The sequence below is a fragment of the Dasypus novemcinctus genome, chromosome 28 (genome assembly GCF_030445035.2).
Source record: "Dasypus novemcinctus isolate mDasNov1 chromosome 28, mDasNov1.1.hap2, whole genome shotgun sequence".
Classification (NCBI taxonomy): Eukaryota; Metazoa; Chordata; class Mammalia; order Cingulata; family Dasypodidae; genus Dasypus; species Dasypus novemcinctus.
Genome location: NC_080700.1, coordinates 21,952,453 through 21,968,669, shown reverse-complemented (window position 1 = coordinate 21,968,669; position 16,217 = coordinate 21,952,453). Strand labels below are relative to the sequence as shown.

At 40.8% G+C, this 16,217-nt stretch overlaps 1 protein-coding gene across 1 annotated transcript in view; it reads left to right on the top strand.

The window, feature by feature from the left end:
• The window catches only part of AGPAT4 (1-acylglycerol-3-phosphate O-acyltransferase 4), a 171,042-nt gene that overhangs the window by 46,432 nt on the left and 108,393 nt on the right, over positions 1-16,217 (top strand). Inside the window, exon 3 of the mRNA XM_058289648.1 lies at positions 9,143-9,408. Within this exon, the coding sequence (XP_058145631.1) occupies positions 9,231-9,408 (178 nt within the window). The 5' untranslated portion in view covers positions 9,143-9,230. The remainder of the gene's footprint in view (positions 1-9,142; positions 9,409-16,217) is intronic.

Below are 16,217 nucleotides of genomic sequence, written 5' to 3'. Positions count from 1 at the left end.
AAAGAGAAGGGAAGTCCACAGAGGGGGTGGAAAGGGGGGCATTCGTGGAGGGTGAATGCAGAAGCAAGCAAGGAAATGTTCTGATTGACTGACATTAAGCTGCCATTTTACCCAGATGATTCCTACACAGTGGACAGCAGATAGACATTGATTAGTATGGGATTCTTATCCATTCTGGTAAGTATCTTTCCTGGACAGAAACTGGTTCAACAGATGGTATTCTTTTTTTTTTTTTTAAGATTTATTTATCTCTCCCCTCCCCCTCCCTGCCCTCCTGTTTTTGCTGTCTGTATCTATTCGCTATGTGATCTTCTGTTATCATTTCTCTTTTTGGTCTGGTCTTCTCATTTTGTCTCCTCTAGGATTAGCCAGGATTTGAGTCTGGGGACCTCTGATGTAGAGAGAGATTCCCTGTCAATTGTGCCACCTTAATTCCTGGTTTCTGCTGCACTTCACCTTGACTCTCCCCTTCACCTCTCTTTGGTTGCATCATCATCTTGCTGCGTGACTTGCTTGCTCGGGCACTGGCTCACCGTGCGGGCACTCAGGTCGCTGCGTGGGCGCTGGCTCGCTGTACTGGCATTGGCTCACCACGCGGGTACTGGCTCGTTGCACAGGCACGCTTTCTCTTCTTCTACACCAGGAGGCCCCAGGGATTGAACCCGGGTCCTCCCATATGGTAGGCAGAAGCCCTATCACTTGACCACATCCATTTCCCAGTTGGTATTCTTTTTTTGCAGATCTGTAGTGGGTATTCCATTTATTCAGACAGCCCCCTCAGATCAATCGTTTTTGTCTTCTGGGCAAGCCTTACTGGAAAGTGTTCCTCTTGGCAATGCCCAATGCAGGTGGCCATTTTGTAAAGTGGTATCAACACGCTTAAAGTCCTTTTATGTATGTCATATTGCTCTGTCCTCACAATGGGGATAGAAGTCTTAATTCTATCTCTTCCCCTCTAGAATAGAGTATTACCATTAAAAACAACAAAAACATTGGTTTGGAAGGTGAAAAATAGTATTATTTTAATTTTTATTTCTTCTCTCTTTTTATCTTTGTTCTGGGAACTGTTTTGATTTTTTCAGGTCAAAGGAGCCTAAATAAGATCTTGCTTAGGTTTTAACAATGATGATAAATTGTATATTGGTGTTATTTTAGCAATTTCCAATTGGCTTGTTTTCTTTGGAGAAAGAAAGTTCTTGCTTCTTCTAAAATCCTCACCTGGTTTAGTGCTGTCATGTGAATATTAAAAAATAACTCTAAAAATCAAGCTAGTGGAAGAGTTCATTCCTTTTCAGATTTAGCCTCTTTTCCTGAGTATGACTAAAGTTTGTGCTTATTTAATAGTTTCAGAATATTGAATAAGACAGCCTCTTTGAGTCTTAACTAAGGTTTTCTTATTTTTTGCCTAGTTAAATGCTTTAAGCTGACAGCTCTATGTATCTATTTAGAGAAGGATTTGGTTTGAATTCTCTCCTGGGTAGAGTCTGAGCTTTCTTTTGTTTGTTTGTTTTTTCTGCTAATGGAGGCTTGGCAGATATATGGGGCCATCTGCTCTTACCATACATAACTCACTTCAAGGTCAAAAGCTCCACTGGTGTGTGTGTTGCTCTCTGTGCCTGGACAGTTTTATGTTAGAAATACGACACTACTGAAAAGCATTCTGCTAACTTGAACTTATTCTGGAGTCTAGTCCTTTGTATACATGCTTTGGAAAGATTTATCACTTAGTTAGGAAGGTAAAGTATGTGTGAGTTTCCCATCATTTCCCATATCCGGGTCACTGATAAAGAAGTATAGGTTAGAATTAAAACAAATGTGGGAGGACGCTTTAACATGCTTAAAGGTAAATTAAAGCAAACGTCAGGATCTAAATATGTAGCACATTGAGCCCATTTAAATTTCACTGTCTGTCCCAGAAATGGTCAAGTAACATCTTCCTGCTCCCTCTTTGCCTCCTTTTTCCTTCCAAACGATGGAAAATTCTCCCATGACTTGGATGTGCCCTGTGTTCCAGACATTTTGTTAGGTATTCAAATACATTAATATATTTGATCCTTGCAACAACCTTAGGTTGATGGAATTGTTCTCATTTTATAGATGAGAAAACGGAGGGCTAATGAAGTGAGACAACTTCCAAAGGTCCCACAGCTTGTGCTGAAACTGCATCTGTTTGTAGCCAGGGCTGCCTGACTCTGTTCCCTCAACAATATCTTGTATTTTAACCTTGAATCTAGTCCGCGGATTTGCCACTGACTGGATTCTCAAACTTTCTCCTCCCTATAACTGGACATGCCAGTCTAGAATCTTTTCTCATCACATTTGCAATCAAAATATTTCCTCCCCTTTGGAGACCTGCAGGTGTTTTCCCAGCTTCATCACATGTGCTATATCACTTGGCCAACCTAACTAAGGGTGGTTAGGAAATGGGGTTCATCCAGTTCTGTGCCCAGGAAGAGGGAAGATCTCATTCTCATTATAGAAAAAGTAATAAAACACAGATAAGAATTTTTAAAAAATCACTCATGATCCCTCCACCAGGAAATAGCCACTATTAATAGATAACTATGGGTATAGAAATAGATGTAGACCTGAACGCTATAAATACACACATTATTATTTTACAAATCAGAATCATGCTTCCTTGGAACCTTTTTTACTTAATATAGTCTAATTCTCTTTAAAGATCTCTACTAGCTGAGCTAGCCCCTTTGTTCATGGTAAGTCATTGTCACTCAGTGTCCTTTACGTTTGTCCCTTCCTCTGTCTCCCTCATCCCTAGATGAACAAATTATTTTTTACACCTAAATGGTACACAGGTAGACTCCTGGCTTTCGAGAAGAAGCTTGCCCCAAAATTAATGACAGTTTTTCCAATGGCGCTCAACATTTACCATAGACTCACATAGTCAATGGTTTTTCAGTGTCCACAAGGACTACAAGAGATTTTGTCAAGTGGGTCGCTAAATTAAAATGAAATCTACTCAACTGTCAGACTTATACCCTGGGAAATAAAGGTGGTTTGGAGTAAATTATTCTCATTGAACCTACTACAATTCTTAGTGACAATTGATTTTTGTCCAAGTTTCAAATACTGTTTTCATGGGAGGATTGCATCCAGCATCCAGGTGGAATCTGAGCCTCCTCTTGACATAGAGGTGCAAGGGACACAACCAATCCAATGTCCACAAAGAAGAGGTGGCATTGGATTGGGAAAAGTGGACATGGTGGACGATGGGTGTGGGGAAAGGCAGGAAGAGATGAGAGGTGGAGGCATCTTTGGGTCATGGAGCTGCCCTGGATGGTGCCTCAGAGGTAATCACCGGACACTGTAAATCCTCACAGGGCCCACTGGATGGAATGGAGGCGAGTATGGACCATGATGTGGACCATTGTCTATGAGGTGCAGAGGTGCCCAAAGATGTACTTACCAAATCCGATGGATATGTCATGATGATGGGAACGAGTGTTGTTGGGGGGGGAGGGGGGGGTGGGGATGAATGGGACCTCACATATATATTTTTAAGGTAATATTATTACAAAGTCAATAAAATAAAAAAAAAAAAAGATAAAAAAAAAAAATACTGTTTTCAATAATTTTCCTTCAAGTATTCAAGTATATTGAACTCCGTGTGCAGATTCCAACTTTTGACCAGTTCAGAAAATTTGTGCTTATTGTATTTCTCCACGAGCTCTCTTTAAAATACCTTCATGTTTTGGCGATCGCTTCTACATGCTGCCTTAGTTCGCTGTGTTGTGATACGCCTGGAATCAACTCTCTGGTAGGAATTCTCCCTCTGCTTTTCACCCCATAATCCACCTTCTTCCTCAAGCCACAAATGTGTCATCTTTGTTTAGCCCCTGTATTTGGGTTCTCTTGGTTGCTGGAGCCAATTTATTGGTTTGAGCATGTTGGAAGGAAATATCCGGAGGGATTTGGCCTGAATCCTGCACTTCATTTCCTTAGGATTGGTTCTTAATGTCAGGTGGGTGAATTTCAGGAAAAAAGGAGTAATGAAGGTTAAATGCCACTTGAAACATGTTTTGATGTGAAAACCACCTGTTTCATTTGGCAAGAATCAACTAACAAAAGAGACAGTATCTTGGTTTATTTTTCTAGCACATGGGTTCTTCATAGTTGCCCTTGACGATAGGTTATCTTTAGTTATAGAAATATGGCATAGAAATAGCATCATAGTTAATTGAGGTATGAAGTCCATAAATTACTGCTGATATTCTGAGAAATGGCATAAGATTCTTTGTCATTTCCTTGCCTCATATAAATGACTGTAATATAATGGGTTTACTGGAAAGGTTCTCTCATATTCTAGGTAATTAGGAAGCTGAAGGAGGAAAGCATTGTAATATGTTTTCCTCTATCTGTTTTCATCACTGGTTAGATTTTTATACCATCTTTCCTCAGTATGGCCCTAAATTTCTAATCGCCACATTAGGAAACTCTCCTTCACTCAAGATGAAAAGATGGTTCCCTCCAAATTTCTAGCTGGAATAAACTTATGATGTACAGCATGTTATTATTCACCTAATAGACAGACCCCTCCCTAAATAATTTAATCCTGTCTCTCTCTCTTAATAATCAGCCCTAGGATTAATGTCAGTTAAGTTATTCAGCAAACTCCTGGCACGTCCCACCATATTCTTCCTCAGGCGATTTCTTGGCTATTCTTGTTTTTTTTTTCGCTCTTCTGTATAAATTTGGGAATCAGCTTCTGTTCCACAAAAATCAACACAAAAGCCTCCTTGGGATTTTGTTTGGAATCTGTTATCCCTTTTTATAGATAAAGAAAGTGAGATTCAAAAAAGTTAATTTACCCAAAGATACTGACGAATAAGCAGGATGGCAGTTGAACTGGAACCCAGGCAGGTGAGCTTCCAACTTTTTACCAACACAATAGACTAGTGAGGAGGGCTTGAGGAAATATTGTGCATATTCAAAATGCAAGAACCAAACAAATCAAGGCTTATCTGTCTGATTCTCCATAAGGCTTGTCTGTCTGTGATTTCCCCCACTTAAACATCACCAATATTGTGTTACATCCTTGGCTCACGCAGTACTAACGAGAGTTTTACTAGAGGTCATGGTGGTCCCTGGAATTTCCCAAAGAATAACAATCTTAACTTTTCTTCATAATGCCTTCATAATGAACTGGAAATGTCAGAAGGCAGTGCTCAATCCCCTCAATTAACAGTGAGAGTTGACTTCTTTTTACTAAGCCTTAAATGGGTAGAGCAAAAGATTTGTCAAAATGCAGACACTAGCCCACCCCCAAACCCAGTGAAAAGTCAAATGTCTTCTGGCCAGATTGTGTTGAAGCTATTTGTGGCTAATCAAAGGACAATGAAGAAGCTGCATGAATATTCAACATCAAATCAGGGCTGCAGCCAATTTGTAAGCCAATGTAAATCACTCCTATTTATCTGGTTTCTAAAAGTCAAGTGCAACAAGAGAGCAGCCCGTCAGCCTAATACCTATTGCTTAGAGACCTGAAAGTAAGCGAGGAGCTCTATAACCTGGAGATGCCTGTGGGACAGACCGTCTGTGTAAGTTCCAGCTTCTCTCCATCTGAGACGCGATGTTTCAGACCCTTTTGGGTTGTGGATTCAGAACCAGAGAACCGTGCTTCTGAGGTATTTAGAAAATGGGGTATGTTAGCTCAGCTAGTGATTTCAGAGCAGTCGGGCCAAAGATTATTATCCATTTCCTTCCTATCACAAATAATATAGAAATGCCTTTGTTTCCTCGGGATCTCATAACAGAGCACCACAAACTGGGTGGATGAAAGCATCAGCTCTCTCCTGTCTTGTTTAGTGTTTGCAGAACCCTCTGGGGTTCTGGGCTTCTAGGTTCTTGGCTTAAAAGAATTTAAGGACATGCCATAGGGTAGGCAAGAGAGTAAAGAGTTTACTGAGAAACAAGAAAAGAACTGTCCACAATCTGGGACGTCAATTTGGGCATGCTGCAAGGGCAGACGCTGGCATGGAGCCCCAAGTTAGGCCTTTTTAAGCCCTTTCCTCCTTCCCCTTCCTAATGTTGGGGAGGGGCCCAGCTGTTTGCTGTTCTGATTGGTTGCCTTACCATCCACCTGTTTACTCTCAGGGGACCAGTGGGAAGGCCTGTTTGGGGTTATCCCGGCCTTCCCCTTGACCCTGGAAAGAGTTCCAAATGGGACCTTATGGCTGGGTCTCATGGAATCTTTCCAGCAGCCTTCACCTCAGGAGGTTTCCAGGCAGAGCCTCAAGGCCACATGGTCGCCATGTTGTCCGCCCGCCATGTTGTCCGCCTGCCATGTTGTCCTCCCGCCATGTTGTCCGCCCGCCATGTTGTCCGCCCGCCATGTTGTCCGCCGGGTTTCAGCTCCCTTCCCTGTTTCCTGTACTAACCTGCTTCACTAGAATTTACAAGTCAAATCAAGGCCTGGGCCCCTGGAGTCTGCAGGGAAGAATCCAGTCCATGCCTCACTCCTGGCTTCTGGTGGTGGCCAACAACTGTCGCGTTCCTTGGCTTGTGGCAGTGTGACTTCAGTCTCTGCCCCCATTGACATGTGACCTTCTTCTCTCTCTGTGTGTCTCTTCTTCCCTTCCTGTAAAGACAACAGTCATATTGGATTAAAGGTCAAACCTACTCCAGTGTGACCCCATTTTAATTTAAGAAAGTCCATCTTCAAAGATCCTAGTTACAAATAAGTTCACATTCCTGGGTACCAGGAGTTAGGACTTCAACATACATTTTTTGAAAAACGATTGTGGTAGCATATACAAAGCAGTGGGGATTAATCATACTCACAATGTTGTGCCATGATCACCACCAGCCATTACCAAAACTTCCCCATCACTCCAAGTAAAAACTGCACAATTTAAGCATTAATTCCCTCTTCTCCACCCCCACCCCTGTGCCTGCTAACCTGTAATCTACTTTGTCTCTCTCTGAACTTCCATATTCTAGTTATTTTATATAGTGAGATCATACAGTATTCATCCTTTTGTGTTTTGCTTATTTCACTTTACAGGCATTCAAGGTTCAACTGTGTTGTCTCGTATGTACCAATGCCATTTCTTTCTGTGGCGGAATAATATTCCATTGTATGTGTTGTATGCGTATACCACATTTTGTTTATCCATTCATCTGAACACTTTCGGTGCTTCCACTTTTTGCTATTGGAAATAATGCGGCTATGAACATTGGTGTACTGTTTGAGTTCCTGCTTCCACTTCTTTTGGGTATATACCTCAAAGTGGGATTGCTGGGTCATATACAATTCTATGTTTAACTTTCTGCAGAACCATCAAACTGTTTTCCAAGGCAGCTGCACCATTTTACATTCCTGCTAACAATGCCAGGGGTTCTTATTTCTTGGACCCCTTGGCAGCACTTGTTATTTTCTGTTGTTGTTTTTTTTAAATAATAACCATTCTAGTGAGTGTGAGGTGATTTGATTTGCATTTCGCTAATGGCTAATGGTGTTGAGCATCTTTCAACAGATCTGTTTGGAGAACACAATTCAACCCATAACAGGGAATAATTCAGAATACCTTCCAGAGAGTCTAAACAAATGTAAACACATTAGAAGGGTGCACCTCATGACTTCTCAAAATCAACCTAGGTGACTCACGTAGTTTGTGATTGTGACCTTCACTGAAGGCTGTACTGTTTTTGCCCTTCTGGTAAATTCTGGCTGCTGGTCTTTAAACTCTGCTGAGAGTCTGAGTTTTATAAGAACCCCACCTCACACGCGGGGGGGAGGCAAAACACCCAGCAAGGTGTAGGAGAAAGAGCTGGAAGTTAAGGCTCGGTCATAAAATCAGTTTCATTTATGGTAGCTGCCCAACGGGTGGGTTGCCTCAGTTTCTTATTCTGAAAAATAAGATAATACTCATTTCAGGGGTCACATGAGGCTTTCAGTGAGAAAATGTATGTGAAACTATTAAAGGGATTTTTTCCCCCATTTTTATCTTGAATAAAGATTATAACAAAGTTTAAGGTCTTTCAACTATTAGAAAAGTTTGTCCTAAACTTTGAGTTCTTCCTGAGACAGTTTACGAAATGATACTGTGTTTCCAGGGCAATCTAGGATGCTGTGGATGATCCTTCCACAGTTTTTTTCCATCAGAATATTAGATGAATGTTAATATTAATCTTAGATGAATATTAGATATTAATCTTAGATGAATATTAATATTAGATGAATTTTAGCCTCAAAGGCTTTATTTGCCAAACTGTGAAGTCATTTCATTATTCCATTTTGGAGCTGGAAGTCTCCCAGCCCCATAGCCCGGGACTTTTTTAAGTGTGGTTACTAAGTATGCTTTGAGTTTCTTTCTGGCTTTCGCACTCTTAAGTGTGTGGGTGCATGTGCAGGGGGTGAGTTCTCTTTGCTTTCACAAGTGGTCATTTGTGTTTCCTGGTGTCCTCAAAGTTCATTAAATCATTCCACAAATACTCATTAAGCTACACCAGTTCTACAGCAGGTCTGCAGTGGTTGGAGGTGCTAGGGAGACAGTGATGACAATTGAGATAATCGTGGTCCCCGCCCTGGGGAAGTCCAGGAGACCAAGGCAAAAATGAAACGAGCTACCGCAGAATGGACCCAGCGCCACGCTAGAACGGGGGCTTTGGAGGCCAAGGCCGGTCAGAGATAATTGAGCCCAGGGCAGGTTTGCGTTCACGGCAGTCTCGCCAGAAAAACTGAGGTTTAAGCTGAGATCTGGAGGCCAAGGACAAGGGGAGAGAAGGGGAGAGCGAAGGCCCAGAGACATGTACTCTAATGTGGCCCCTGGGGAAGCATGAAAGCATAGCAAAGTGGCTATGAACGTGGACTTGACAGGCAGCTCAGCCCCTAATTAGCTGTGGAAGCTGGAGAATCTTGGGCAAATTGCCTAACCTCTCAGCGTCTCAATTTCCTTGTCTACAAAATGAGGATCAGTAGTACGGATCTTATCGGGCATTCCGAGACTTAGGTTATATGTAAGCATTATATAAATGCTTGATGAATACAGGTAAATCAACTAATGTACAATGTGTTTACTCTCAAGTTGGATGTGTTTCTTTCAAGAGCATTTTGATTTTGATTTTGATTATAACAGCTCTTGATATTTTTCCTAACATTGAACGTTGGTTTGTGTTTTAGGTGCTTTCCTGAGTCCTGGACCATTTTTCCCCCTCTGGAAATATTCTGCTGCTGTTAGTTGTTCATCATTGAAAAGCAACTCCACACCATGGACCTCATTGGATTTCTAAAGTCTCAGTTCCTGTGCCACCTTGTCTTTTGCTACGTATTTATTGCCTCGGGGCTCATAATAAACACCATTCAGCTCTTTACTCTTATTCTCTGGCCAATTAACAAACAACTCTTCAGGAAGATCAACTGCAGACTGTCTTATTGCATCTCAAGCCGTAAGATACTTACTTATATTTCTATATTTTCACCTGAATTGCTGATGCCAATATCGAAATCATGACTTTATATGTTCATATGTTTATATATCTTACGTTTTTTCTTGTTTTGTTTTTTCCTTTGGCTTATATTTGAAATATCTTAATTTTGTCCTTACTCTTAAAAATTATTTTTTGTATGGTAGTGCAAAAAGCACAAAATTCAACAGGCGCAGAAAGGTATACTGTGAAAAGTTAATATGTATTCTATCCTGGTTTCTTTGGATCTTGTTCCCAGAAGCAATCAGTGTTAACAGGTTCACAGTTTTCCTAACAGAAATAGTGTGTGTTTATGTATGAAAATACATATATGACTTTTATGTGTATATGTGTACGCATGTGAGTCTTTCTGTGTGTATGTATAGATACATAATACATACCTATATTTTTAACACTACCTATCAGTATTCTATATTATTCTCATCCTTGCATGTTTTCTTTACCTTTTTATTTTGAGTTAATTTTAGATTCACATGCAGTTTTAGAAATAATACAGAACAATCCCCTATATCCTTCAACAAGTTTCCCCCAGTAGCAGCATCTTATATAACTATAGCATATTATCCCAACCAAGAAACTGACATCAACACCATCCACCAACCACTTTCAGATTTTGGCATTTGCTTGCGTACCATGTGTGGATTTATTTATGCAAGGCTATTTTAAACACAACTAATTCAACTGGCCCGAATTTAAAAAATTGAGATGATAAGGGTGAATGTTAGGGTATTGGGAAGTCTAGATTTGTGCTCTGTTTTGTTGTTGTTGACTTTAGGCCTATACCCATTCTTAAAGGCAGAGAATGCAGTGTATCATGACCAACTTCTCGTATGGGTATGGATATGTTTCAAAATAAGAGCACTTTCAAATGCAGGGATTTAAAAATCTCAGCTACCTTAGAGTATGCCAAGAGTCCAAAAATTATGGATAGCTTTCTGAATCTCCAAATGAAGCAATCGAAACTGAATTTTAATCAAAACAATACAAGCTGTGGACGATTATGTAAATGCATCACTGCTGATCCAATCAGTTCTTATTTTTCAAACCTCAAAATACAACTTGTGAGGAAAAAAGATAGAAACATCCTTGTTATTGATGATTTCTTGCACAACAACATAACTGGAAACTATGTCTGATACTATTTCTGCTATTGTTTGAATGTGAGACCTACTATATCTTGGATTAGAGTGTTTTGTGTAACTATGTCTTGAATGTTCATAAGATCATAAGCCCTAGCTATAACTGCAAAGAGACACATTGAATCCATGTGTCTATGGCCCGTTGCAGCCAATTAATCCAATAATGCGTTGTTGTAGATGGACTCATAGCCCCTACAAAGGTATGTTCAAGTCCTAAACCTCCGTCTTCTGGGTGTGATCTTGAGATCTTCAAAGATCCTACTGAGATGAGGCCAAGCTGAATTAGGGTAGCTTTAATCTATATACTGGAGTTCTTATAAGAAGAAGAATCTAGAAAGAGATACAGACAATTGAGTAGGAGGAGTGGAAGCCCCAGGAAGAGATTAAAGGAGACAGCGGCCATGTGACAGAGAGAGATTGATTGCCTGCATGCCATCACCTAAATGCCACAGGTTTTGAGAAAACTTGTCCTGCTAACACCTTCATTTTGGATTTCTAGATTCCAAAACTATGAGACTAAAAAATTCCCGTATTTGTCATAGGAGCCTTGGCAAACTAAGACATGCATAATGTACATGTCCTTGTCATTTACTTTACTCTAACATTGGTCTGCCAGTATTTATGCTTCTACAGTGGTATAGAAAAAAGAAAAACTTGCCAGAGAAGGGCAGAGACAGTGGGAGATGGCCTAGTGGTGCCACCATGGGAACTGTATTGCAACTGTTTGAAGAGAGAACCGTTTACATAATTGAGGGAGAGGAGACCTTTGGCTGCAATTTTTCCTTATGAGTTTAAATGTCTTTTTACAATTATAAGTTTCTATTTAAACAAAATGGAAATTTAACAGAGCAATGATGATTGCACTTTCCATAAGCCTGCATGTCTGTGATTTGCATAAACCTGTGAAGATTCCAAAATCCATTCTGTCAGTTTGCAGTTTGAACTCATGCGTATTTGCACTGTCTTAACCCCCACCCCAATTTCAAGTGGATGGTTAGGAGCTGGATCCTCGTTTGGAGATAATAAGTGACAAACAGGAGCCCCGTGTTCTGCTGCGGGCATAAGAAGGTTGTGGTGGCATCATATGGCTATTCTTCAGAGGGGGCTTTAGCCTACTTATCTCCGGTGGAAATTAAGATGGGTAACAGCTTCAGAAAGCACGGTGATTTCTTACCCATGAAAAAATTAATTAAATGATTTAGAACACATTCCAAATGAAACTCAAGAATTAACTATCCAAGACAACTGGCATTCCAGCCACACGTGGTGCAGGGCAGGGCAGGCAATGCAATTTTACTGAAAGACCAGGAGCACATCCACCCAGTAACGTCCGGGTGCCTGCTTTCCTGAAGGAAAGCTCCCATGGGCTTTGGCTGAGCAGAAACAGACATTTTATTGGACTATGAAGAGAGAAGGGAAGATTTCACTCTGAAGAGGAGCTGTCTTGGCTCCTGGAAGAAAAATACAGTTAGAAGTAGAAGGGTGATCCCTCCTGGGCTTAATGTCTTGGTTTGTTTTTTAATTTTTTATTATTTATTTTCTGGAGGTACCAGGGATTGAACCTGGGACCTTATATGTGCGAAGCAGGCCCTCAACCACTGAGCTACACCCGCTCTACAACACCTTATATCAATGTATCAGTTCAAATGAGGAAACCTTACCCCACTCCTATCCAGGATTCTTATTTCTGGAATCCCAATTCCAGTTAGATAGCTGTTCTCTTTCTGCGTGTCTTTACTTGCTCTCTGTAATTGCTGCACTTCAGTGTTTCACAACAACAACAAAAGACATTTAAAATGAGTGGATGGTTAAGAAGCTTTGCTGGCCCATTTATCATCCGTGGGCTACAGTTTGGGGGCTGGCTAACAGTTGGGAATAAGAGATAATTATGCAGTTTTGTCTAATTCTTTTCCCCTTCCCGCTAAGTTAAGGTAAAAACAGTTTTCATGGGGTTTAATTGTGTCTTCTGGCATATGAGTCACTCAAAGTCTTAGAAAATCAGTAGCATTCATCATTTAAAGCTGATTTTCTAACTAAAAATGCAGTAGAAATTGTTTCTTAGGACAGCTTCTGTCACCCTGTTCACTTTTTATTAATAAGAGGTTTTTCATTATCGTTTTTTCATTAAATATTTGTTAAGAGCTTGGTGTTGTGCCAAGTAAATCCAGGCATTCGCTAGCCCTGGAGCATTGAAGCTTATGTGCAAAAGGCCACAGTGATCTAAATGACAAATAGAGACAAATTACAGCAAAGACTACAGGGTGCCAGAACAACACCCAGAGCAGAGAAGTTTAGTCTAATGGCCAGGTCCAACCTCATGAAATAATTTGAAAGAACATTTAATCTAGCTGGCTGGGTTTGGAGAAGTCGTTTGATCTTTCCCAGATTTGTAGGGAGGAAAAGGAAGAAGGAGCCAAGAGATTAGAAAACGTGTAGGAAATGGAGAAATTCCTAGAAACATACACGCTACTGATTCAGGAAGAAATAGAGAATATTAATAGACCGATAGTATGTAAAAAGAGTGAATCAGTCTTCAAAAACTTCCCAACAAAGAAAAGCTCAAGACCAGATGGCTTTACTTGTGAATTTTAGCAAACCTTCCAAGAAGAATTAATACCAGTCATGCTCAAAGTCTTCCAAAAAATTGAAGAGGAGGGAACACTCATTCTATGAGGCCAACATCACCCTCGTAGCAAAGCCAGATAAAAATACAAGAAAAGAAAATTACAGAGCCATGCTCCTTATGGCGATAGATGCAAAAATCCTCAACAAATCCATACCAAACTGATTCCAACAGCACATGAAAAGAATTATACACCATGCTCAAGATGGAAAAAAATGGCAAATTGCCAGTATTTGATGGGATGTAGAGAAATGGGAACACTTGTGTATTGCTGGTAGGAATGTAAAATGTTGTAGCTGGTATGGAAAACAGTTTGGCGGTTCCTCAGAACGTTGAGTATAGAATCACCCTCTGACCCAGCCATCTCACTTTGTATAGGTATATACCCAAAAGAATTGAGAGTGATAGTCCTCAAGGCAGAGCCCTTTTGGATAACCAGAGATAGCATGAAGAAAACTTCAAGACAAGAGTTAGGCAAACTCACGTTTATTACATCTGCAGAGGTAAGGAGTCCAGGCCAGTCTACAGTGACTCAGACCTGACTTCCCGTGCTGCAGTTTCACTCTTGCTTAAATACCCAAGTTACCACTTAGCATTTGCTTTGATTATGCATTAGTTTTTATGCATATGGATGACCACACATAGGTGGTTATATCACTGTATGATAGTATGTTTAGGAAGTTACGTTTGCAGATACATTGCATGATCAAGCAAGGGGAGGATAACTCCACCCCTGAGTGGGAAATTTACTATGTTAATTAAGTAAGTTGAAGCCAGGACAGCAAGGGGCTGCTTCTGCGCAGGTCCAGCCAACTGGTTGAAGCTGGTTTTCGTACTTCATTGTTTCAATGGGATATTCTTGACCACCAAAAGCAGAATTTGGCAGAAAGAGAGGGTTGCATCTCCTGCTTTACATTCAATTCTTTCTTTTGTGTCCTAGCAACAGCAAGAAGTTACTTTCAGGTATTCGGTCATCCTACATCCATCAAAAGCAGGGATCTGAGTAGATATTTGCTCTCCAGTGTCATAGCGACATTATTCACAATTGCCCAGAGATGGGAGCAACCGAAGTCTCTCTTAAGAGGTGAATGGTTGAGAAATATGTGATATGTACATGCAATGGAATACTACTCAGCTTTAAAAAGGAATGGAGTTCTGGTACATGCTGTAACATGGATGAACCTTGAAGACATCCTGTTGCATGAAATAAGTTAGGCACAAAAGGACAAATATAGGATGATCTCGATTATTTTAATTGCTCTAATTCATAGAGTCAGAAACCAGAATGCAGGTCACAGGGGGCCGAGGTGGAGGTGGGGAATGGGGAGTTGAATTGATGCTTAAATGGTACAGAGTTTCGGTTTGGGATAATGGAAACAGTTTTGGTAATGGATGGTGGTGATGGTAGCATAACGCTGTGAATGTAATTAACACGACTGATTTGTATATTTGAATGTGGCTAAAGGGGAAATTTTAGGTTGTATATAGATTACTAGAATAAAAATATTCAAAAACCATAGGAGTTCATAGTGAACCCTAATGTATAGACTATAGTTAATTGTAAAATTATACTAATATTGTCTCATCAATTGTAATAAAGTTACCACACAAAATGCAAAGTATTAATAATCGGGAAAACTGCATTTGGGAGAGGGGAATATATGGGAACTCTGAATTTTCTACATGATTTTTCCATAAACCTACATCTTCTCTAATAAAACAAGCACACACTGAAAAAGAACGAAACCCTCTGATATTAGCAAGTCAGTATACCAAACAAAATACAAAAAATTGACCTATCTTATTTAAAATTCCGTATATATTCAAAGAACGTGTGTGTACAAATTGAAATGACACCAGAATGGTAAAAAGATAGAATGAAAAGACTAGAGTCATAACATGCACATGCTAAGAAGAATCAGAATTCCTAATGCTGCCCCTTTGTTCCATAGACATTTAGCTGGCATTTATCCCCTTCATTTCAGAACTGCAAGTTTGTTGAGGGCATTTGCTGCTCCAGGCACCCTTGGAATTCTTTAAATAGCTCTTTTCCAAGGGAAGAAACTTTCACACAGAGAGTTTAAGAGACTTGCTCCCGGTCACATAGGGAGGGGGGAATCTTAGATCAGAGCCAGGACACCTGACTGCAGAGCTCTGTCATAAGCATCACCTAGCACTGCCTTACTGCTCAGGAACCAGTGCTGAGATGAGACTAAATGTCCACCTGGACACTGTAATAAGTGACAAGTCTCCATCAAACCTGGGACCTCTGATGTGACACTGCCAGTGTCACTTAAGGAGAGCAAAGGGTAGAATAATCTTATCAGGCATTGTGCAAAATCATTTACGTCCATTGCCTCGTTTAATCACACGACCCTTACTTTGAACAGGTGATCCTCCATTTTGCAGATTGATTAACTGTGACTCAGAGATGTCAAGCACTATGTCCAATTAGCAGGTAGCTTGTCCAAGATTCCACAACCATTTTCTTTTCTACTATCCTTGCATTTTTTCCCCTCTGTTTTTCTTTTTGGTACTGGGGGTTAAACCCAGGCCCTCATACATGGGAGCAGGTGCTCAACCACTGAGGTACATCCACACCCCCCCAAAGAGAATTGGTACTGGGGATCGAACCCGGGACCTCGTACAATGGCAGCAGGTGCCCAACCACTTGAGCTACACCACTCCCCTACCCTAGCATTTTGAAGGAAACAAGTATAGGATGCTATATGCCGTTTTATTTTGACACCCATGGGTGATGCTAAGCCAATACCTGCTAGGATCAAAGGCGAGCAGGTCAATTAGCTGTCGCGGTAGCGCCAGGTGACCTTGCAAGAGGCCTCACTACACTGTACGCATTCTCTCAACAAATGTGCATTTGAGTTCATTCTGGAGACGAGGCACTGGGCAGCACTTGCAGTGCCTAGACGAAGGGGATACAGCTGCTGCTGGCAGCAGGGGGCTTCCGGCCGAGTGGAAAAGGCATGTGGGTACAAATCATTGTGCTG